Source organism: Emys orbicularis, chromosome 4 (assembly GCF_028017835.1).
Source record: "Emys orbicularis isolate rEmyOrb1 chromosome 4, rEmyOrb1.hap1, whole genome shotgun sequence".
NCBI classification, from domain to species: Eukaryota; Metazoa; Chordata; order Testudines; family Emydidae; genus Emys; species Emys orbicularis.
This window is the reverse complement of record NC_088686.1, coordinates 158,164,017-158,187,800: the sequence shown is the minus strand read 5'-3', so window position 1 is coordinate 158,187,800 and position 23,784 is coordinate 158,164,017. Positions and strand designations below refer to the sequence as shown.

Genomic DNA, 23,784 nt, shown 5'->3' with positions numbered 1-23,784 from the left:
AGAAACTTCCAGTTATTGTAAGGGTGTTTGTTCATGCTTTTTAAGGGGCCGGGGGGGGGGGGGGGGGGGAGGGGGTTGTTGGGTCTGGGGGGACTGGAATGTGTTGATGGTTGGGGTGAATCACAAATAAGCCAGAGAAGGGGAGGCAGGGAATTGATAAGACAAAAGAGAGAACCAAGGGAGCATCCTTGGGGGGGGGGGGTATTGTCTAGGGGGCAATTTAATCCCCCCGGGGCAAATTAGGGGGGGCTATGTGGTGCTAGCTGGATACAGTTGCTCCTGAAAAAGCCCTATAACATCAGCCACTGTGGGCCTTTACTGGCTCCCTGTCCACCAACACTGGGGACTCGATAAAATTTATCACGGCTCTCACATGAAATAAACTTTATTGATACCCCGTCTGCAAACACTGGAGTGTCGATAAAGCTCATCCCTGCCCTTACATGGAATGCCATGCTCTGGCTGTCAATAAAGTTCATCCCCCCACTCTTACAAGGAAGAAACTTTATTGACACCTTGTCAGCAAAGTGGGCCACCAATAAAGTTCACCATCTTTCCCAGAAGGACCAAAAGGAGACCATAACAGTGGGCCGCCAGGTACCACACAAGTAATGAACCCCTAGGTGGGGACAAGGAGTGAACTTTATTGACAGCCCAGGATTGGCAGGCAAGAGAACAGTCCAGTTTGTCCAACACTGGGCTGTCAATAAAGTTTACTCCTTGCCACAAAAATCCTGTGCTGGGAGATGGAAGAACTTTCTTGTTCTCTTGTCTGCAAGCACTGGGCTATCGATAACGTTTCTCACCTGGCACGTGACTTTATCGACGCCTTCTTGGGAGGTGGATGAGCTTTACTGATGCCCTGTCGGGGAACACTGGGCTACTGATAAATAAAGAAATGTGGTGTTGGGACACGGAGGAACTTATACCCTGTCCGCATACACTGGGCTGTCAATAAAGTTCATCCGTCTTGCCACTGAAAGTCAAAGTAGAAGAACTTTATTGATACCTGTGTCCATCAACAAGAACTGCGTTTGGGGGTGACCAGCACAAAGAGGAGCGCTCCTGCTAGCATGGAGGCAAGAGGATTGCCTCTCCCGAGGAGAGGGGTGGGGGGAGTGTAGGGCTGGAGTGGTTAAATAGTTTAAAGGGGATTCTCCTATATACAGTAAACGGGCTGGACTATTATTAATACAATTATATTCTGGTTAAGACTTGAGGGGGACACGCCCCACACCCCTGGAAAAGCGCTTGGAGGGAGGGGTGTACCTGTTTGTTCCACCGATGGGAGGGGAGGACACAGAAAAGAGGGGGGAGGGAGCACAGTAGTCGTTTGGCTTTCAAAGTCGTTAAGCAGGTCCCCTCCTGGCAGGAGGAAGATTGTGGGGCGCCCCCTGGAGGCTAGCTCAGAGCTCAACCCTCTCTTGTCCTTTAGATTCCAGCTTCCTCCCAGCCAGCGACCCCAGCCCCATCTGAGTCTCCCCACCCCTTGGTCCTTGGCTGAATCTGTGGTGGGTTGGAGGCAGCAGGGCCCCCCCCGCTGTCCCGCCCCCACCCCAGCTCAGAAGTAAGTGTCCTGCAGCACAGAGCCTCCTGGGGGATCCCCGTCTTGCCCCCCGTCCTCGGCGCGAGGCGGGGCTTTGGCCTCCTTCCGGCGCATGGAAACCTTCCTCTCTTTCTTCTGCTTGGCCTCCTCCTTGGCGCGCTCCTTCTGCTGCTTCCGCTCCAGCTTCTCCTTCTCCTTCTTCTCCTGCTTCTCCCGCTCCTTCTCCTGCTTCTCCCGCTCCTTCTCCTTCTTCTTCTCCTTCGCTCCCCCCTTCTTGGGGCCCCCCAGCGGCGTGTTGTTCCCTGTGGGGGAGGGCAGAGCAGGGTGGAGCCCTTCTGACACCACCTGACCCGGGGCAGCGGCTGGAGCGGGGGCAGCGGAGACGGCCAGGATGCCCATGGGGTGGGCAGGGGAGAAGTTGCTCCCCGCACTTGCCCCGCTGCCGCCGCGGGCCATCCGCTGTTTGAAGCCGGTGAGGCTGAGCAGGCTGGCGCTGGAGGTCAGCGGGGGGTTCATGCGGTGACACTCTTCGTGGATGGCGCGGGAGCCGTGGAGGCGGCGGGAGGGTTTATACTGCAGCTCCCCGCGGGTCTCGCGCCACTTCTTGAGCTGTGTGGTGTTCTCACGCTCAATTAGCGCTTCCGTCACAGGTAGGCTCACCACCTGGGGGCGGGAGGCGCAGGTCAGACATCCCGCGGCACAGTGCCCTCTAGAGAACTAGCTTGGGGTCTGCACCGACCCATAGCGCCCCCTACTGGGTAACCCGCCCCCATCCCCTGCAGCACAGCACCCCCTAGTGCAGGGGTGGGCAAACTACGGCTCACCAGCCGTTTTAAGCCGGCCCGCAAGCTCCCGCTGGGGAGCAGGGTCTGGGGCTTGCCCAGCTCTGGCCAGGGCGCTGGGTCAGGGGCCGCACCACGCGGCTCCTGGAAGCCGTGGCATGGCCCTGCTCCAGTTCCTACGTGCTCCAATGGCCCCTCCGGCGCTCCAATGGGAGCTGCAGGGGCGGTGCCTGCAGACGGGGCAGCGTGCAGAGCCGCCTGGCCGCGCCTCTGCGTAGGAGCCGGAGAAGGGACATGCCACTGCTTCCGGGAGCTGCGTGAGGTAAGCGCCGCCTGAAGCCTGCACCCCTGAGCCTCTCCCCATGCCCCTGCCCCAGCCCTGATCCCCCTCCCGCCCTCCGAACCCCTCGATCCCAGCCTGGAGCACCCTCCTGCACCCCAAACCTCCCAGTCCCACCCCAGAGCCTGCACCCCTGCCCCAATCCCCCTCAGTCCCAGCCCAGAGCCCCCTCCTACACCCCAAACTCCTCAGCCCCACCCCAGAGCCCACACCCCAACCCCAATTGTGTGAGCATTCATGGCCCGCCACACAATTTGTATTCCCCGATGTAGCCCTCGGGCCAAAAGCTTTGCCCACCCCTGCCCTAGTGCCGCACTGGGGCCAGCACCAACTGCCAGAGGAGAGCCCGTACTCACTCCCTGAAGCACTGCGCCCTCGGGCGTCAGGGCCAGCCTTGACTGCCAGGGGAGAGCGCCCCCTGCTGAGTCCCTGCCCTGCCCCCTAGCGCCGCATTGGGGCCAGCTCTGACTGCTACGGGAGAGTGCCCCCTGCTGAGCCCTGGTGGTCTCCCTTCCACATCCTGAACCAGCCAGGCCCTTACTCAGCACCGGCGGGGCGGGGCTCACCTCCTGGATGAGGAAGTCCTCTTGCATGCTCTGAGCTGGCAGGTTGCGCAGCTTCTCCATGGTTTCATACATGCCCTGGCAGCTGCGCAGCTTGTCCACCGAGCCCAGAGCGTTCCGGAGAAGGACCAGGCCCACCCGGAAGACGATCTTCACCCCTGGGGTGGGAGAAGGGTAGAGAGACTGGTGTGAGTCATGGGGTTTCAGGGACCTGGTGCTGGGTGTCAGCCATGCACACACATGGAGGAGAGCGGAAGTGGGGTCAGTTGGATGGATAGTTGGGTTGGAAGGGACGTCTGGGTTGATGGATTAGGTTGCGTTGGATAGGATGACTGGGTTGGGTTGGGTTGGATGGGATGGTTGAGTTGATGGAAGATGAGTTAACAGATTGGGTTGATACAGTGAGTTGGGTTGGACGCATGGTTGATATGCGTTGGGTTGATCAGATGGATGTTTGGTTTGGAGGGACTGGGTTGAGTTGGGTTGGATTGGGTTGTATGGAGTGGTTGAGGGGTGGATGGTTGGTTAGACGGTTGGTTGGGTGCGATGGCTGGGTTAGATGGATCAATGGGTGGTTGGCTGGTTGGGTTAGATGGGGAATGGGTTGGATTGGTCAGATGTATGGATGAGGGGTGGGTTGGGTGGTCAGATGGATGGACAGTGGGTTGGATGGGACAGTTGGATGGATAGGAAATGGGTTGGGCTGGTCAGGAGGATGGATGGATGGTTGGTCGGATGGATGGCTAGTTGGGATGGGACGATGGATGGTTGGTTGGTAGGGTTGGACTGGTCAGGAAGATGGATGGTTGGCTGGGATGGGAGATCGGTTGGCCTGATCAGATAGATGGGATGGCTGGATGGAGGCAGGATGGGTTGGTCACATGGATGGATTGTACCGTTGGTCAGGTGGAGGGATGGTTGGCTTGATGCACAGATGGGACAGCTGGATGGACAGGGAATGAGTTGGGTTGGTCGGAGGGATGGCTGGCTGGTTGGGATGGGACGATGGATGGTTGGGTTGGTCAGACGGATGGATGGAGAACGGGTTGGGTTGGTCAGATGGCTGGCTGGTTGGGATGGGACGATGGATGGTTGGGTTGGTCGGATGGATGGAGAATGGGTTGGGTTGGTTGGATGGACGGCTGGCTGGTTGGGATGGGACGATGGATGGAGAATGGGTTGGGTTGGTCAGATGGATGGATGAGGAATGGGTTGGGTTGGTCAGATGGATGGATGACTGGTTGGGATGGGATGATGGCTGGTTGGGATTGTCGGATGGATGGTCGGATAGATGGAGAATGGGTTGGGTTGGTTGGATGGATGGAGAATGGGTTGGGATGGATGGATGGATGGTTGGGATGGGATGATGGCTGGGTTGGTCGGATGGATGGAGAATGGGTTGTGTTGGATGGATGGATGGGTTGGGTTGGTCGGATGGATGGCTGGCTGAGATGGGACGATAGATGGTTGGATTGGTCAGATGGATGGATAGCTGGTTGGGATGGGATGATGGAGAATGGGTTGGGTTGGGTTGGTCGGATGGATGGATGGCTGGTTGGGATGGGATGATGGATGGTTGGGTTGGCTGGATGGATGGAGAATGGGTTGGGTTGGTCGGATGGCTGGATAGATGGAGAATGGGTTCGGTTGGTCAGATGGCTGGTTGGGATGGGATGATGGATGGATGGGTTGGTCAGATGGATGAATGGAAAATGGGTTGGTCGGATGAATGGCTGGCTGGGATGGGACGATGGATGGTTGGATTGGTCAGACGAATGGATTGGGAATGGGTTGGGTTGGTCAAACGGACGCATGGCTGGTTGGGATGGGATGGTGGATGGTTGGGTTGGTCGGATGGATGCATGGAGAATGGGTTGGGTTGGTTGGATGGATGGATGACTGGGATGGGACAATGGATGGTTGGATTGGTCAGACGGATGGATTGGGACTGGGTTGGGTTGGTCAGACGGTTGCATGGCTGGTTGGGATGGGATGGAGAATGGTTGGGTTGGTCAGATGGATGGATGGAGAATGGGTTGGGATGGTCGGATGGATGGATGGATGGATGGATGGAGAATGGGTTGCGGTGGTCGGATGGATGGATGGCTGGTTGGGATGGGATGATGGATGGTTGGGTTGGCTGGATGGATGGAGAATGGGTTGGGTTGGTCGGATGGCTGGATGGATGGAGAATGGGTTCGGTTGGTCAGATGGCTGGTTGGGATGGGATGATGGATGGATGGGTTGGTCAGATGGATGAATGGAAAATGGGTTGGGTTGGTCGGATGAATGGCTGGCTGGGATGGGACGATGGATGGTTGGATTGGTCAGACGAATGGATTGGGAATGGGTTGGGTTGGTCAGACGGATGCATGGCTGGTTGGGATGGGATGGAGAATGGGTTGGGCTGGTCGGATGGATGGATGGAGAATGGGTTGGGCTGGTCGGATGGATGGATGGAGAATGGGTTGCGGTGGTCGGATGGATGGATGGATGGATGGAGAATGGGTTGCGGTGGTCGGATGGATGGCTGGCTGGTTGGGATGGGATGATGGATGGTTGGGTTGGTCGGATGGATGGATGGATGGAGAATGGGTTGGGTTGGGATGGGACGATGGACTGAATTGGAGGGTTGGTTTGGTTTGATTGGCTGGGTTGGACTGAATTGGGCTGATGGATTTTGCTGGAAGTGACACTCAGAGGGCTGGACGGACATACAGAATGGGGGGACATCTCACCCTCGCAGAAGAACATATCCCAGACGCGCAGCACAGAAGCCCAGGGCAGGGTGCGGGAGAAGATACACATGAACCACTCTGTCATGTAGAGGATGGGGTCGATCTTGTATTTCTTCAGGTGCCGATAGGCCATGGGGGATGCCCGGCGCAGCAGGGCAAAGAAGATCTCTCCATCCAGCTGGATGGCTTCCTGCCGGGGGGAGGGGAACACATCAGCCCCCGCCCCACCTGCTGTCCCACCCCATCCCCAAACACCCTCCTCTGTCCCCCCATCCCCCAACACTCCCCCTTCAACCCCATTCCTCACTGCTCTCCCCCACAAGGCTCCCCATTCGCTGCCATCAACCCCCCTCCTTCCCCATACGCTCCTCCCTGTCCCCATCCCCCAACACCAACACACCCCTCTCCACCAGTGATCACTCGGCAGAATCCCCCTCCCAGAGAGGGGGAGGCCGACCCCAGCCCCGAGACTGCCCTGCCCTGCTCCACCAGCAGGGGTGCTACTCACCAGCCCGGCGCTGTAATAACCTGGCAGGTACTTCTCACAGATCTGCACCAGGCACCAGAAGGCTTGCTGCGGGGACGGGGAGAAGGGAGAGACATCAGACAGACAGACAGACAGAAACCTAGAGACCAAGAGATGCAACGGACACCAGAGAGAGAGGCTCCAGCCCCAGGGCATATCTGTGCTACAGCGGTACCACTATGGTGTCCTACGTCCACAGATGGGGTTTCTCCCCTCCATGAGGTTAATCCAGCTCCTTCTGTCGACCGAGCCACATCTACCCTGGGGCTTAGGTCGACCTCACCGTGGTGCTCAGAGCGAGATTTCCCCAGCCCGGAGTGACACAGCTAGGTCACTCGAAGTTTGAGGTGTAGACCAGGTCTCAGACCCCCCCCCGAGAGGAGACCCAGACACACACCTAGGAGATGTCTACACACACAAAGGCGTGTTCCTAACCCACATTAGCTAACTCAGATGGAAACAGCAGGTGCGGCGTTACTGGTATTTTAACCCCAGCTAGCTCCTGCGGGTTAACACACACACTGAGGTTTTTGCAGTGCAGACGCGCCCAGGCACACCCACAGCCAGAGTCAGACAACGCAGGAATGGTGGAAGAAGGGGGAAAACCCCCAACGTGTGTGACAGGGAAACGAAGATGCACGCAACGGACAGACTGACCAGACTGGGATGGACAGAGCAACAGACAACGCTTCGGGCTGGAGAGAGAGAGAGGAAGAAACGGGAGCCGGAAAACAGACACATAAAACACAATCATGCAATAGAGACATGGACAGACGGACAAAATGCACAGACGCTATGTCAGATGGGAGGGGTATTGCCCAGAGGAGGGGACAGAACCCAGGAGTCCTGGCCCTCGGCCTCCCCAGCTCTAACCACTAGACCCCACTCCTCTCCCAGAGCCAGGGAGAGAACCCAGGACTCCTGGCTCCCAGCCCCCACTTCTCTAACCCACTCCTCTCTCACAGCTGGTATAGAACCCAGGAGTCCTGGCTCCCAGCCCCAAATCAAGAAGTGCCCGGAGGTAAAACCAGCCAGACATGTAAGAAGCAAGAGCAGATCGGGGGAGGCGCCACGCTGGGGCTTTCCCAAAAGGAAGGTGGGGCTCTCGCTCAGCCACAGGGGGCGCTAGCGGGGTGCTCGTACCTCAGCGGGCATGTGCATCAGCAGGACAGCAGCCACGGGGGCCTGGGCCTGGCAGTACCCTTCGTCGGGCCGGTAAATGGTGTAGGCCTTTAGGATGCGGTACAAGTCCTGCTGCCTGTGGGCAGGAAAGGGACGGGGGTTAGACACATGGAGGGGCCTTGCCCCTAGGGGGCACTGGCTCCAGCCCCAGGGCGGGACTGGCTGGCTCAGGGGATGGGACACGGGGCCTGTCCCTTCTAGGGGGTGCCGGCTCCAGCCCCAGGGCAGGGACTGGCTGGCTCAGGGGATGGGGAATGGGACACAGGCCTTGCCCTCTAGGGGGCGCTGGCTCCAGCCCCAGGGCGGGGACCGGCTAGCTCAGGGGATGGGGAATGGGGCCTTGCCCTCTAGGGGGCGCCGGCTCCAGCCCCAGGGCGGGGACCGGCTGGCTCAGGGGATGGGACACGGGGCCTGTCCCCTCTAGGGGGCGCTGGCTCCGATCCAGCTCAGGAAAGGGACTAGGAGGTTCTGGTGCAATGGAGGCTCCCCCCGGTCACTCACCCATGGCCTCCCCTGGCGGCAAACATCTCGTGGAAGGGGAACTGCCGGTGCAGATCCTTTTCAATCACATCCAGCCACTTGGGGTCCCCGGGCTGGCGCTCCAGCTCCTAGGAGTCACGGCGACAGGGGGTGAGACTCGGCCTGTCACCCCCCCGCCTCTCCCTGCCCCCCAAAACCACCCCGGAGGGGGAGGCCACGCACCTCAAATTTGCTGGGGTTCTGCTCCAGGAGCTCCTTGCTGTTCGACAGCAGCTGCCAGGCTTTGGCACGGAGAGACGAGGGGATCCCCTTCCGACAGCGCAGCTTCACCTGCCAAACAAGAGCCGCCGTGTTCGCACCGCGCAGCGCCCCCTGCTGGGGGGGAAGCCAGTGCCCCTCATCCTCCCCACAGCGCCCTCTGCTGGGGGGGGGGGAGCCAGCGCCCCTCGTCCTCCCCACAGCGCCCTCTGCTGGGACAGGCCGGGCCGGGAGCTCCCCCCACAGCCAGCGCCCTCCCCACAGCGCCCCCTGCTGGGCGAGGCCAGAGTAGCCGGGAGCTTCCCCCACAGCCAGCCCCCCGCCCCCCTCCCCACAGCACCCCCTGCTGGGACAGGCCGGGCTGGGAGCTCCCCCCACAGCCAGCGCCCCGCCCCCTCCCCACAGCGCCCCCTGCTGGGTGAGGCCGGGGCTGCGGAAGCTACTCACCTTCTGGAACCGCCGCGAGAGCCATTTATCCCAATGGGAAAACATATCGAGCCATTTGAGCTCCCGCTGCCGTGCCACGTCCACCGGGATGGCGCTCTCCCTGGGGGGGGGGGGGAGAGAGGGGATCAGAGACACGGCGCGGCCACACCCCACCAGCCAGGTACAACAAGGGAAGGACTGCCAGCGGGGCGAGCTTCCCCACAGCAGTGCCCTGGAGAGAGAGCGGGGCTGTGGCGCTGGGAGCTTCCCCACCCAGAGGAGGGCACGGGAGGGGACGGGGGGGCAGGAAGGAGACTACCCCCGCTGGGGTACGTCGGCTCCCAGCCTGCAACGGGAACTGGGGCCCGATCAAGCCATCTAGGTTGTTAGTAATTATAATAGGGACCTCGGCTTCCCCTCACAGCCCTGCCGGTGCCCCTCACTCCCGAGCCGCAGCCCCCTGCTAGCCCAGTCCTGGGCTCCCCTCCCCAAGCTCTGCCAGTGCCCCTCACTCCTGACTCTCAGCCCCCTGCTAGCCCAGCCCTGGCCCCCCCAAGCTCTGCCGGTGCCCCTCACTCCTGACCCGCAGCCCCTGCCAGCCCAGCCCTGGGCTCCCCCAGCTCTGCCGGTGCCCCTCACTCCTGACTCTCAGCCCCCTGCTAGCCCAGTCCTGGGCTCCCCTCCCCCAGCTCTGCCAGTGCCCCTCACTCCTGACTCTCAGCCCCCTGCTAGCCCAGCCCAGGCCCCCCCCAGCTCTGCCGGTGCCCCTCACTCCTGACTCTCAGCCCCCTGCTAGCCCAGCCCTGGGTTCCCCTGCCCCCCAGCTCTACCAAAGCTCCATCCTAGGGATGTGATGGGCGGGCTTGACTGAGAAGTGAAATTAACAAGGCCCAGAGTGAAACAGACCAGCCCAGTTTCCATTCCCCCGGGAGGAAGAAGGAAACACGGAGGGGCCGAAACGATTCTGCGGCCGATTGAGCCAGGGAGGCTCTGCTCCAGCCCCGCAGCAGCAGCCCCTGAGCTCTCAGTTCCCGCTTCAAAACCCCTCGTGCTGCCGCTTCCCGAGCAGCCCCCCGCCTCTTCCGCTGCTCTGTCCTCTTCCCTGAGCCGTGCGAAGGGGGAGACCCAGCCCCAGGCGGGGAACCCGCTGGCTCAGGGGGAAGGGGAATGGGACGCGGAGCCTTTCCCCTCTAGATCAAAACCGGGGAAGCTATCCCAAGCTGATGCCCTGGCATGTGATGAGTCTGTTGGGTCTCAGCCAATGCGTCCCCAGCCTCTCCACTCCCCCCCCATGGGTGATGACCAGGCCCCCCAGCAGCCTCAGCAGACAGGCCAAGGGCAGAACGGTCCATGGAGGAGGCTCTGGGGTATATGGGGGGGGGGGGGCAGACTGAGCTCCGACTCCACAGGACCCGGGTAGGGAGTGGATGGGCGGGGGGAGGGCGGAGAAACAGGAAGAGCAGGGAGGGGAAACAGGAAGTGGTGGCTTGGGGCTGCCTCATTGAGAAACTCAGGAAGGGAAGCGGGGGCGTTCGCATGAGCACGGGGGGGGAGGGAGAAGTGGGGAGATGCCCCTTCTACGCCATCTCCCCCCACTGCAGAGCTGTGTCTGGAGGGTCTGTCTCCCCGCACGGATCAGCCCCTCCCCACGGCCCAGTCTCTCTCCCCCACGGCCCAGCCATCCCACGGCCCAGCCTCTGCCCCCCACGGCCCAGCCCCCCCAAGGCCCAGCCTCTGCCCCCCACGGCCCAGTCTCTGCCCCCCACGGCCCAGTCTCTGCCCCCCACGGATCGGCCCAGTCCACCCCTCCCCCAGCATCAGCCCCTCCCCACCCAAGCCCCATACACACACCCCAGTGTCCCCCCATATCCATACCTGGGCCCAATATCCCTACCTCTTCCCCCGGCCCCCGCTCAGTCCCTCCCTAACAGGCCCAGGCTCCGCTCCGCACCCCCTCTGATCTGGCCCCTCATCCTGGTCTCCCCCCGGCTCCCTTCCCCGCCTGGATCAGCCGCTCGGCCCAGCCAATCTGGTCTTGCCTTCTCCCCTCCCCTCGGTCTCCCCAACCCGGTTTCCCCTGCCTCCAGATCAGCCCCTGGGCCTAGCTTCCAACACCATGGCTCCTCCACTCAGTCATCCCCTCCCCGCCCCTGGGCCAGCACACTGCCCCCAGGGACTCGGCTGCATTGCGGGGCAGGCCCTGAGCCCCAGGGATGGGCTGGACCCCAGCCAGCGTGGAAAGACACCTGCTTCAGTCAAGCCACCCATGTGCCGAGCGGGCCAGGTCTCGGCTCCTGCCCCCCCCCCCCCGACTCTGACCAGGGTTAGTTTGTGGGGGGCGAGGGGAGGCAGGACCGGGTGGAGAGAGGGGGCCGGGCGGGGGAGTGATCTCAAATTCCCTAGGAGTTTTGTTTCGGCCTGGGAGGGGGATGGAGGGACAGAAACTCCCAAGGACAGGCTCCAGGCGTGGCTCCCCCAGGGCGAGATGGGGCTGGGCGGGGAGGCTGAGGCCTGAGGAAGGCACAGGAGAGGGATGGGTCGGGAGAGCAGGAAAGACCCCTGCTCCAGGCACTCCCTCGCCACAGGTCTTGGCCTCTCTGCTGAGGCTGCCAGGGCTGGACCGGGCAGCACCGCAGGCCCTGCGCGGATCTGGGCTGAGACCCAACACACTCGCTGCCTGCTGGGGACTGTGAATGGGGGTCAGAGGGGAATGGCCGTCTGACCCTGGGAACAGATGGGAGCTGGTGCCCCCTAGAGGGGAAAGGGCCTGGGTCCCATTTCCCACCCCCGTGAGCCAGCCAGTCCCTGCCCTGGCGCCAGACCGGAGCCAGCGCCCCCTAGAGAGGAAAGAGCAAACGTGACGGGGGGCAGCTCAGGTACTCACGGCATCCCCGAGTGCTGGTTGCCCCCCAAGAAGCCATATTTGTCTGTTCTGCGGTAGGCCAAGCCATTGATCTCCGAGTCCGAGCCCAGGGAGCTGACGTCGTCCAAGAAGCCGGGGCCACTCAGGGACTCCAAGGTGCCCGACATGAGGCTGACCGAATCCAGGTAACTCAGGGTGTCTGGAGCCGGCGGGCGCCTGGGAGGTGGGATTCCAGGACCCAGGCTGGACTGCGACCCCATGTCCTGGGAGGCGGTGGACACCAGGTCTGCAGGCCCCTCCGTCGCAGTGGGGGAGCTCTTCTCCGGCGCCACCGGGCTGGGCGCCACCACCACCAAGGCCGGCGAGGGGAAGGGCACCGGGAGGGGTTTCACCGGGGTGCGCGGGGCAGCGGTTTCCATGGCGGGAGACGGCGTGGGAGAGGCCACCGCTGTGGTGACCGTTTCCTTGGGACCCATCGCCACGTCGACCCCTGCCATCTGCATCGTTTCTGTGGAAACCATCCCTGTGGTGGCCGCTATGGTGCCTACGGGTGCCATTGCCACAGGAGACGCCACCGGATTGGTGATGTTGCCTGTCGGCCCCGGACACACCGTCCCGCTGCTCGTCGCCGCTGCCACACTGCCGGTTGCCGGTGCCAAGCTGCCCGGCGACGCCGTCACGTTGCCTAGAGACGCCGCCACATGGCCTGTAGCTGCCGGAGACGGCGCCAGGTTGCCTGGAGATGCCGCCACAGTGCCAGTTGCCGCCACGGTGCCGGGAGACACCGCCCCGCTGCCCGCCGGAGACACGGCCGGGCTGCCCGTCGCCGTGGGAGACGCCGCCCCGCTGCCTGCCGCCGCCGGAGATATGGCCGGGCTGCCCGTCGCCACGGCCGGGCTGCCTGTCCCCGTGGGAGACGCCGCCCCGCTGCCCGTCACCGCCGGAGAGGCCGCCGCGCTGCCCCCGGGCCCAGGCGAGGCCGACGGCGCCGTGGCCGGGGGTCTGGGTGCCAGCGGGGTTGGCGTCGCCATGGCGCTCATCTTGGCGGCGTAGAGCGCTGAGCGGGGGGCGTTGTACCGGGGCGGGGGCGACGGGGTGTCGCCAGCCCCCATTTCCATGGCGACAGTGGGCTCCTCCCCCCCCCGGCCCTGCGGGGGCGGCCTAGTGGCCCCCACCGAAGCCTGGGCTAGAGTGATGGGGGAGGGGGGTGGAGGCAGGAGCCTCGCTGGGTCTCTACCTCAGCCTGAGCATCCAGCAACCAGAAGCCAGGGTGGACCCCCCAGGCTGCGCGCGCAGCCCGGCAGTGCCACGTGGGAGGGCGGCCAATCCCAGGCCAGGAGGGCAACCGGGCCAGCCAATTAGAGGGGAGGAGGGGGAGGGTTGTGGGAGGGCGGGTCCGAGTGGGCGGGAGCGGCTCCGGGATGGGCCAGTCAGGGCAAGGAAGGTCGGGGTTCCGGCCAATCGGGGAGATGGCGATCAAAAGAGGAAGGGCGGGTGAGAGAAGGGCTGGGGCGACGGGGCGGGACCAGTGGGGATGTGGCCAATCAGAGCAGAAGTATTGCCCCAGCCGCCCAATCGGAAGGTGAGGTTAAACCAATCAACACAGAGACAGGAGAGGCGGGCCTGTGAGAGGAAGGGGCGGATCTAACGCGACATTTAACCAATCCTAGGAGGACCGGCGTTATGTCAGCCAATTAGCGGCAAGAAGGGTCGCAGCTCAACCAATCAGTGTCGGGGACACCTCCAGCTTTCACGGGCGGCCCCAGCGCCTTGTCTGCCGGCCAATAAAACATCGGAGCGGGAAACTGATCGGCGACTCCTCGGGCCAATGAGCGCGGACTTAGGGCGGGAGTGGCAGGCTCCTCGACAAATGGACACCCAAGAGCGGGCAGCTCAGAATGGGGCGGACTCCGCCAAGGGGGAGGGACCGTTGATGACAGTTGGGTGGTTGATTGGCGGTTGTCTCAACCAATAGAAGAGGGGGGCTGGCGGAAGGGCAGCCAATGGGAAGGGAGGCGGGAGGGGAACCAGCAGCAGCCAATGGGGAAGGGAGGCGGGGAGGGGCCTAGCAGCAGCCAATGGGAAGGGGGCTGGGGGTTGGCCGAGTTGAAAAGGATTCTGGGAGTTTGGTCAAGTGGTGCTAGTCTAGCTGGGGGGTGGGAACGAACCAGGATTCCTGGGTTCTCTCCCTGGCTCTGGGAGGGGAGTGGGGTCTAGTGGTTAGAGCAGGGGGGCTGGGAGCCAGGACTCCTGGGTTCTCTCCCAGCTCTGGGAGGGGAGTGGGGTCTGGTGGGTTAGAGCAGGGGGGGCTGGGAGCCAGGACTCCTGGGTTCTCTCCCCAGCTCTGGGAGGGGAGTGGGGGCTGGTGGGTTAGAGCCGGGGGACTGGGAGCCAGGACTCCTGGGTTCTCTCCCTGGCTCTGGGAGGGGAGTGGGGTCTGGTGGGTTGGAGCAGGGGGGGCTGGGAGCCAGGACTCCTGGGTTCTTTCCCCAGCTCTGGGAGGGGAGTGGGGGCTGGTGGGTTAGAGCAGGGGGGGGGCTGGGAGCCAGGACTCCTGGGTTCTCTCCCCAGCTCTGGGAGGGGAGTGGGGGCTGGTGGGTTAGAGCAGGGGGGGGCTGGGAGCCAGGACTCCTGGGTTCTTTCCCTAGCTTGGGGGAGGGGCGAGGTCCCAGGCTTTCCTAGCAGGTGCTGCCCATGGGGGGGAATTGGAGTCACATGAGGTGAAATGGCAGGTCCCTGGGGGGGGGGGGGTCACCCATGGGGGTGGCAGAAGGGGGGTGGGGGAGTGAAGCAGCCCCTGGAAACATCCCAGCACCTTCCAGGTGTGGGGGTGGGGTGCAGGGTTGGCTCAGCAGGGCCTGTAGGAGCCCCTGGGGATGGGGCTACCCTCTGCTGGGGGGGGCGGGGATGACCCCTCCTCCCACTGGACACTTCTCCCCCTTCCTGACTTTCTTCTTTTCTCCTTCGCATGGATCAAAGTCCCCAAGGACCCCCCCGTTTCCCTCCGCCCCCCCCCCCCCGGCTGCTTCCCATCCTGTCTTCCTACACGAGGGCTGGGAGTCAGGACTCCTGGGATCTCTGGGAGGGGAGTGGGGTGAGAGTGCGGGGTGGGACAGGGAGCCCGAAAAAGCTGATGGTGCTTCCCGTTTATAACCGTAACACACGGTTGCCCCCCCCCCTTCACCTGCATGAGTGTTCACTCTGGACCCTAAGGATGGCCATTGCATCATTTGGAGCCTGTTTGCAGAGTCCTTTGGCAGGGAGATTCAGCCTGCTCTGGGATTGGAGGCGGAGCTCTGAATTGTGGGAGGGTCTTATTCACAAGATTCCCCTCCCCATCAACTTGCCCCTCAACCCATCCCACCTGGTTTATCCAGCTCGGTCTCCCCCCTCCCCTGTACCAGCCTTGGCACATGGGGGCAGGTGGTAGATCCCTGTGTGTGTTGGGTGCGGGGCACAAGGCTGGCCCCTAACCAGGGATCGGTGTGCCGTTGGGGTGGGGAGGGCCACCCCAGGGCTGGGCAGATGGCGTGAGGGCTGCCAAGTTGTCGGTGGCTCGGAGGAGACAGCTGGTGCCGCCCGTCTTGAGAAGGAAACTTTCTCCGGGACAACCAGATAGCCAGGGACAGCGAGAGGGATACGGCGCACACAGGACAGTCCCACACTGTCCCTGCCCCAGGGCACGGACACCCCACTAGCCCATTCCCACCCAGAGGCGATCTGCCATGTCTGTCCATCCCCCCCACATCCCTCTATTTATCTCTCCCTCCATCTGTGTCCCTCTCATGGAGATACAAAACAGAGGCCAAGCAGTGGGGTGGGACGGGGTCACCCCATAGTGGGGACCCTTATTGGGGTGACACAAATGAGAGCAACAGGAGAGATTCAGAGTTCAGGAACGGGGGCCTTGGATCTTGTAGGGGGGCCCATATTGTGTTGCCCCACATGGAGACGCAGAGCTGGGAGGCCCATATGGGGGGCAGATGGGGCAGGAGCATGAGATCTGGATCTTTTAGGGGGATCCTTATTGGGGTGACACACAGAGGAGAAGCAGATGGGACAAGAGAGGGGGATTCATAAAGATGTGACTCGGGGCAGCAGATGATGCAAAAGAGGGGGGACCCATACTGGGGGTGACAGTGGGGAGCAGGTGGGGCCCAATATTGGGGTGACACCCGAGGGGCAGCAGAGGGGGTGAATGGGGCAGAAGCAGGTCAGGGAAGCTGGATCAACTGAGGCAGGCTCTATGTTGGGGCAATACATGGGGTCGGGGGACCCTATGGGGGGGTCATGTGGGGCAGCCTGGGGGCCAAGCAGACTGGAGGGATCCCACCTCTCCTGTCTCCTTTCTCCAAGAAAGGAGCGGCCCAGCCGGGATCTATTTCAAGCCCGGGGCTCCTCCGAGCCAAACTTGAAGATGCTGCTATAGTTAGCCCTTGGCACGTCACCCCCCCGCCCCCCTCCGGGAGCTCTATATAACCCCAGGGGGATTGGCAGGGCTCCCCAGCCTGCCCAGCTTCCCCCACCAGCAGAGACCTCCCAACAGCTGCGCCCGCCCGCTGAGAGGAGATGGTAAGTGAGACGGGCAGACGGACGGACCCCGGGGAATTGAACTGAGCCCCCCACACATACATGCCGTGGCTTTGGGACACTCGGACCCGCCTGTGGAAAGCTACAGTGTGGAGAGAAATTACCAGGGGATCAATCGATATATCTGTCCCCACACACACACCCAGCTACCTACCTACCTATCCCCATCCACCCCCTCTATCTATCTATCTATCTCTCTATCCCCATACACCCCCTCTATCTAATCTATCTATCTATCTATCCCCATATACCTCCTCTATCTCTCTATCCCTATTCATGCCTATCTATCTATCTATCTATCTCTCTATCTATCCCCATACACCTCCTCTATCTAATCTATCCCCATAAACCCCTCTCATCCATCCATCTATCCCTGTACACTCTATCTATCCATCCCCACATACACCCCTCTATCTATCTCTCTAGCCCCATCCCCCCACTCCTCTCTCTCTAGAACCATACACCCCCTATCTAGCCATCCATCTAGCCATCCCAGTCATCTATCTATCCCCCCTCATCTCTATCTACCCATCCATCCCCCCACACACCCTCCCTCCTGCACCTGTCCGTCTCCAGGCATCCCCCTAAGATGGCTCAGGCATGTCCTACTCTCCTGCAGGTTTTGGGGGTCACTTCTATCCGGGTCCCTTCCCCGTGATTTCCCCATGCCATAAGGGTGCTCTGGGCATGGAGCGGGGAGAGATGGAGTCCGATGCACAGACAGACGGTGCTTGGGCCCCCATCCTGACCGGATCTCTGTCCCCTTCCACCGCCCTCCCATCGCTGAGACTGTGGGGTCATCTGGGTCCCGACACCCAACTGAGCCATGGTGGCCCCATCTGGGGGGGGAGCACAGAGCCAAAAATTAATCCCTCATGTGTATTGGGGGGGGCAGCAGAATCTGTGTCCCTGGAGTATCTTCCAACCCTAGGGCTAGACTCTTGGGGAGCCCAAACCTCTCCCTCTAGCCTGGGCAAAAACACCCCACCTTTGACTTAGGGCCAGCTCCCCCAAGGGAAAAAAACTGGGATAGCCTTGTTATCCATTGGGGGACTGTTACCCCCTCACCAATAGACACCCCATCTCATAACTGCCCCTAAACACAGCGGAGGCCCCCCACTTGCATTGCTTAACAGGTGTTTCCCCATGCACCCCCATTTCCCCCACTAACTCCCATGCACCCCAATTTCCATGTGCCCCCACTAACTGCTGTACATCCTATTTCCCCCACTAACTCCCATGCACCCCAATAACTCATATGTACCCCTATTTTCCCCACTAACTCCAATATATTCCACAATAACTGCTGTGCACCCCAATTTCCCCACTAACGCCCGTGCACATCCCAGTAATTCTCATGCACCCCCAATAACTCCCATACACCTCTCAATGTCCCCCCTATGCACCACAATTCCACCCATATCTCCCCTGCACCTCCTTCTAGCCCCCCAATATTGCACACTGCACCCCAATTCCCTCACTAGCTCCCATGCACCCCCAATAACCCCCACTTCTCTAGGTTCACCCCAAGAGCTCCCCCAGTCCATCTCTTGGGCTCTGCACCCACTGATCACAGACAGGGAGGATGAGGGTGATATGGGGCACCAGACCTATGTCCAGGGCTCAGATCTGGGGGCGGGGAAGGGCATGGTGGCTCATGGCACGGTCTGTCTGCTTTTCTTCCCCTCCACTCCCCCCCTCCCCCCAAAATAACCCAGGCCCCCAAGAAGGCGAAGAGGAAGGCAGCCGAAGGCAGCTCCAATGTCTTCTCTATGTTTGACCAAACCCAAATCCAGGAGTTCAAAGAGGTGAGGAGGAGGAGGTAGGGTGGATGAAGGGCAGGGAGGGGTGAGGGTGGGGGGTAAGATTGGACCCTCCAGTGTAGTCCTCTGTCTCCGGGGGGCGGGATCGTCCCACCAAACCTTGATGCTCTAGGGTGGGGTCCAGGGCTCCGTCTCCCCAAGTCCTCCTCGCTCCCACGACTCCCCGAAATGACCCCGCCTCGCCCGATCCGACAGAGAGACGCCTCCCCGCTGCATCCTTCTCCCTGGGGGCGGCCGTCTCCCCAGCTCCCATCCCTCCCGGCACAGACGGGGCCGTTTCCTTCCCCGGATCCCGAGGGCCGGACGTCTATTTTGGGGGCCGGAGGGTGGAGACACAACATCTGTGATTGGGGTTGGAGGCGCCTTACAAGGAAATCCCTGGAGACGGGGAATTGGGGGAGGGAGGGGTGCCAATGGGGCATCTCCATCTTTGCTGCGGGGTAGCTTCCCTCCCTCCCCCCCCCCCGTCTCTGGAGAGCTCGTCAGCTCCTCCAGCATGCAGCACCTGTCCTCCACGGGAGGGGGGCTGCATCGGGACGGGGGCACGCCGCCAGACGGGGATTCCTGGCGTTCCTTCCGTCCCCGAGGAGCCGGGAACAGGGGCTGGGTGACAGGTGTCTCCGGGGGAACAGCTGCAAGGGGGGAGCAGTGGGGGGAGGCCGGGCTGCAGAGATCTATACGGCCCTTGGCATCTCTCCATTCCCATGATCCTTTGCTCCTCTCCCACTTAGGCCTTCACCGTCATTGACCAGAACAGAGATGGCATCATCGACAAGGAAGACCTGAGAGACACATTCGCTGCCATGGGTAAAGAGGCGGGGCCAGACCATGGTGGGAGGGGCTTCTCTGGGGTGGGGGGGGCCATTCCAAGGGGAGTGGGGTCTATCTGGGCAGGGAGGGACCTGTTCCAGGAGGGGGGGATGGGATTCCCCCCACACACTTTATAACCCTCCCCCCCGTTGGCAGGGCGCCTGAACGTGAAGAACGAGGAGCTGGAGGCCATGATTAAGGAAGCCAGCGGCCCCATCAACTTCACCGTCTTCCTCACCATGTTTGGGGAGAAGCTCAAGGGTGAGTGACTCCCCCCCATCCTGCTTGGTACATCCCCCTCTCCCCTCATTGAGCTCCCCTTTGGTATGCCCCCATCCCCTTGGTACATTCCCATAACCCCCCATTATGTCCTCCTTGGTACATCCCCATCTCCTCTTATCCTGCTCCCCTTTGGTACATCCCCATTTCCTCCCCCTGCGTATGTCTCCATCTTTTCTCCCCCAACTTCCACCCCCACCCTCTGACACATCCTCATCCCCCCCCATCACATACCCATCCTGCTCCCTGTTACCCATTGGTACATCCCATCCCCCCAATCACAACCCCATTGGTACATCCCATTCCACCCAACCCACTACCCATTGGTACTTCCCATCATGCTCCCCAACCTGCTATGCATTGGTACCTCCCATCCTCCCATTCCCTCCCCATTGGTATGTCCCATTACTGCCCCATCCCATCCCCCCCATTCACTTCCCCATTGGTATGCCCCAGCCCCCCAATTCTCGCCCTCTCCGCCCCCCCCAGGTGCTGATCCCGAGGACGTGATCATGGGGGCGTTCAAGGTGCTGGACAGCGAGGCCAAAGGCACCATCAAGAAGCAGTTGTGAGTATCCCTGTCCCCAGCAGGGGGCGCTGGGGGTGAGCGTGGGGGTCTCCCCGGGGCATGGGGTGCTAGGAGTGACCCCGGCCCTGAGAGCGCACAGGGAGGGGGGTCTCCCCAGCAGAGGGCGCTCTCCCCAGGGTGTGGGGTGTTGGGGGGGGTACACCAGGTCTGAGAAATCGGGGGTGTCTCCCCAGAATTTGGGGTGTCTGATCGCCACTCTCTCTCTTCCCCCCTCGCAGCCTGGAAGAACTTCTGACCACCCAGTGCGACAGATTCACCCCGGAAGAGGTGAGAAATTTGGGGGTGACCCCCTGAACCCCAATACAAACCCATCCCCCCAATCTAACCCATCCCCCCCCAGATCATCCCATCCAACCTGATCCCTCCCGCAGCAGCAGTGGGTGGGGTCTGGGATCGAGGGGCACAGACCCTAGCTTTGGGGGTGGGGTCACCCCAATTTTAACTCCCCTCTTGCTCCTGTCCCCCCCCCCCAGATCAAGAACATGTGGTCAGCTTTTCCTCCAGATGTGGCCGGCAACGTGGACTACAAGAACATCTGCTACGTCATTACACACGGTGAAGACAAAGAAGGGGAGTAAATCCATCAGGCCTACCCAAATTCCCCTGCCCCCCCATCCAGGGGGCTGGCGCTGTGGGGTCCCATCCACCCACACCCCCCAGGTTGGGGGCATCTCCCCCACATGACGCCAAATCAGCTTCAGTTTTGGACCCCCAAACTGCAGACGCCACTCTTATTTATTGTGATTTTGGGGTGGGGAGCTGGGACCCCACAACCTTGCCCTTCCCCACCCTGCAGCCAGAGTCTTAAGAAACTGATCAGGACCCGTGTCAAGAATTGAGAAAAAAAAAGTCTCAATAAAGATGAGGAAACCTGTTTTTAACTCTCTCGGTGTCCTGGTCTGTCCTGTTGCGACTGCTTCTGGAGTGGGGCACAGTGGCTGTTTAGATAGGGATCAAGGTGGGCTAATGAAGTGGCAGTGGTTGAAATCCTGGCCCCATTGAAGTCTGTGTTTGTTTTCCTATAACTTCAGTCAGGTCAGGATGTCACAGCAGGTTTTGGAATGAAGAAATTAGATACTTTTATCTGTTAACCTATGGAACGCCCTGCCACATGATTTCATGGAGTTACAATTTCACACACGGCTGAGGAAATTTGGGACCTGATGGTTCTTAGGAGCAATTCAAAAATGTAAAATCAAGACAGTACATTTCAGGGGAAAGATATGAGATGATTTTAGACATTAATCTGTGGAACACTCTGCCACATGATTTTAGGGAGCTAAAACTACACATGTGTCTTTAGAAAATATAGAATGTGATGTCTCTTAAGGTAAAATTAAAGTGCACAGATCAAGACAGCACATCTTAGAGGGAACATATGAAATAATTGTATCAATTAACCTCTGGAACTCCCTGACACACAATTTTGTTGAGTTAAAATTTCACACATGGCTTAGAAAATGTAGCATGTGATACATCTTAGGACAGAATTATATTGGGCAAATTAAGGTAGCACATTTCAGAAGGAATTTGATTTTAACCAGTAGCCAGTGGAACTCCCCACCACATGAGTTTACAGAGCTTAAAATTTCACTCCCAGTTCAGGAAATGTAGTGTCTGATGGTTCTTAGGAAAGATGCAAAGTGAGAAAATCAAGACAGCATACTAGACATGGAAGAAACTAGAAATTTTTATCTGTTAATCTGTGAAACTCCCTGACCTTTGATTTCACTGAGCTAAAATTTCACACTCTGCCCTGAAAATTGGGGCTTGTGGTCTTAGAAGGCAAAATCTCTCTGGACCGGCGTCTCCCGACAGATTTTGAGGGAAAAATCCACGGCTCGGGCCGACTGGGTGAGGCATCCCAGAGAAAGGACGTCTATACATGGGCCGAAGAATTGGGAGATATTCTCCTCCGAGATCCCCCCGCTGGCTTCCACCATCACCCGGGGATGGGCGGCTTTCAGCGCGCTGGCGGCAGGATGCAAATCCTAGAGGGACAAAGGGCAGGGTTATAAGGGAAGGGGCTACGGGTCCCCCCACCCCACCCGCTAGCCCCCAGACTCCCTGGTACCTCCGGGGAGAAGTTATCTAGCATGACAATGTCAGATCCGGCCCCTGCGGCTTCCAGGGCCTCTTCCAGCGAACGACACTCCACCTCCAACTTCAGATGAAAGCCAGTCACCCGCTGGGCTTCCTGGATGGCCTGGAGGCGGAGAGAGAGTTCAGGCAGGGAATGGGACCCAGGCGTCCGGGTAGGAGACACCCTCCCCCGGCCCCCCAGTACTCCCAGAGATGGAGATGGGATCCAGGCATCCCCTAGGGGGCCCCACTGCGCTCCCAGAGACTGGGATGGGTAATGGGACCCAGGCATCCAGGTAGGAGACACTCCCCCACAGTACTCCCAGGCCCACCCCCTTACCTGGGCAATTCCTCCCGCCGCCCAGACATGGTTATCCTTCAGCATGACGAGACTGCCCAAGTCGTAGCGGTGGCCCGAAGCTCCCCCCACCAGCAGGGCGTACTTCTCGGCCAGCCTGAAACCCGGCGTGGTCTTCCTCGTCCCAGCCACTTGCCCGTGCCAGCTGGCCTCCCGCGCCAGCCGGCAGACCCGTCCCGCAGCCGTGGCCACCCCGCTGCACCGTCCCAGGCAATTCAGGGCAGTCCTCTCCCCGAGCAAGAGGTGGCGGGCTTTGCCGCGGACTTCAGCCACGCGGGCCACGGGCTCCAGCCAGGCCCCCTCGGGCTGGAACCACTCCACGGTGCAGCCCAGCTCGGTAAAGATGGCATCAAAGAAGGGGCAGCCAGCCAACACCCCAGGAGACTTGCAGAGGAGGACAGCGTGCTCCGGGCCTTCCCCTACCGCGCAGCCGGCGGGGTCGAAGGCCGGGGCATCCTCTTGGAGCCAATCCCGGACCAGCTGGCGCAAGCGGGGGGGTGGGAGGAGGTGGGAGAGATCCAGGCGGGAGGTCATGGCGTCGGTCTGCAATGGGAAACCATAGAGGCATTGGGGAGAAGACATACCAGAGCGTATGCTGCTCCTACAAGGCGGGACATTTTTATGGCGCCACCGAGTGGAGGAAGAGAGGAACTGTGGCCAGAGCCAGTGCAACCCTGCTGGGAGAGGCCGGGGCTGGAGTGGCCGGGAGCTCCCCTCAAAGCCAGCACTCCCACTCCCTCCCCACAGCGCCCCCTGTTGGAAGAAGCTGGGGCTGGAATAGCCAGAAGCTCCCCTCACAGCCAGCACCCCCAGCACCGCCTCCTCCCCCTTTTCCCCTGGACGCCTGGGTCCCCTCCCCCCCATTCCACGAGGGAAGACAGAGAAGGGGTTCACTCCCAGCTCTTCCTGCCACCCCAGGATCCTGTCTGCGTCTCCCCCTCTGCCCCCAGCCTGTCTGCAGCAAACCCCCTCCCCCAGCACATGGCAAAGTCCATCCCAATCTGTCCCAGAGCAAACAAACAGGGCAGAGGAATTCCCACTCCACTGCCACGGACCCCGAGCTCCCGGGCCTGGGGGGCCAGGGACCCCCTGAGCGGGAGGGATCTTACCTGCCACTGCCACTCGGTGGAGTCCGGGAACCAGGGGCAGCTGGACAGAGAGCTGGAGCAGGACACACTTCCCGGCGTGGAAGGAGCAGGGGTGTGGGAGGGGCTGGCCAGGAGGTGGGACTGGCCAGGCAGGGCGGGGGTCTGAGAAAACACCTAGGATGCACTTCACACAGAGTATAAACAGCTTCCCCGCCCCCGAGAGGGGCCGCGTCCCAGCGCCGGGCGAGGGGTCCCTGTTTGCCCAACCCCCCCGCGCCCCAGAGCCAGCCGCATCCCAGCACCAGGCAAGGGGACCCCATGTGCCCAGCCCCCGTCCCAGAGGGGCCACGTCCCAGCGCCAGGTGAGGGGTCCCTGTGAGCCCAGCCCCCCGCTGCCCCAGAGGGGCCACATCCCAGTGCCGGGCGAGGAGTCCCCGTGTGCCCAGCCCCCCCCCCCCCCG

General features: G+C 61.2%; 3 protein-coding genes across 3 annotated transcripts; 1 reads left to right on the top strand and 2 right to left on the bottom strand.

Annotated features, from left to right (window-relative positions):
* Positions 1–1,561: 1,561 nt before the first annotated feature.
* Positions 1,562–12,822, bottom strand: TBC1D10B (TBC1 domain family member 10B). The gene is made up of 9 exons (XM_065402405.1): positions 11,726–12,822; positions 8,863–8,962; positions 8,380–8,487; positions 8,179–8,285; positions 7,639–7,753; positions 6,478–6,543; positions 5,970–6,159; positions 3,235–3,389; positions 1,562–2,209 (listed from the first exon to the last, which is right to left on the bottom strand). Exons 1-9 carry the CDS (start codon positions 12,820–12,822, stop codon positions 1,562–1,564), a joined length of 2,586 nt encoding a protein of 861 aa, XP_065258477.1.
* Positions 12,823–18,051: 5,229 nt separating this feature from the next.
* On the top strand, positions 18,052–20,373 carry MYL11 (myosin light chain 11). Its single transcript, XM_065402408.1, has 6 exons — positions 18,052–18,102; positions 18,849–18,924; positions 19,084–19,188; positions 19,696–19,774; positions 20,014–20,062; positions 20,269–20,373. The coding sequence occupies exons 1-6, from the start codon at positions 18,067–18,069 to the stop codon at positions 20,371–20,373; spliced, it is 450 nt and encodes a 149-aa protein (XP_065258480.1). The 5' UTR covers positions 18,052–18,066.
* A 1,200-nt stretch (positions 20,374–21,573) lies between these two features.
* On the bottom strand, positions 21,574–22,769 carry QPRT (quinolinate phosphoribosyltransferase). Its single transcript, XM_065404293.1, has 3 exons — positions 22,218–22,769; positions 21,870–22,001; positions 21,574–21,786 (listed from the first exon to the last, which is right to left on the bottom strand). The coding sequence occupies exons 1-3, from the start codon at positions 22,767–22,769 to the stop codon at positions 21,574–21,576; spliced, it is 897 nt and encodes a 298-aa protein (XP_065260365.1).
* Between the last annotated feature and the right edge of the window lie 1,015 nt (positions 22,770–23,784).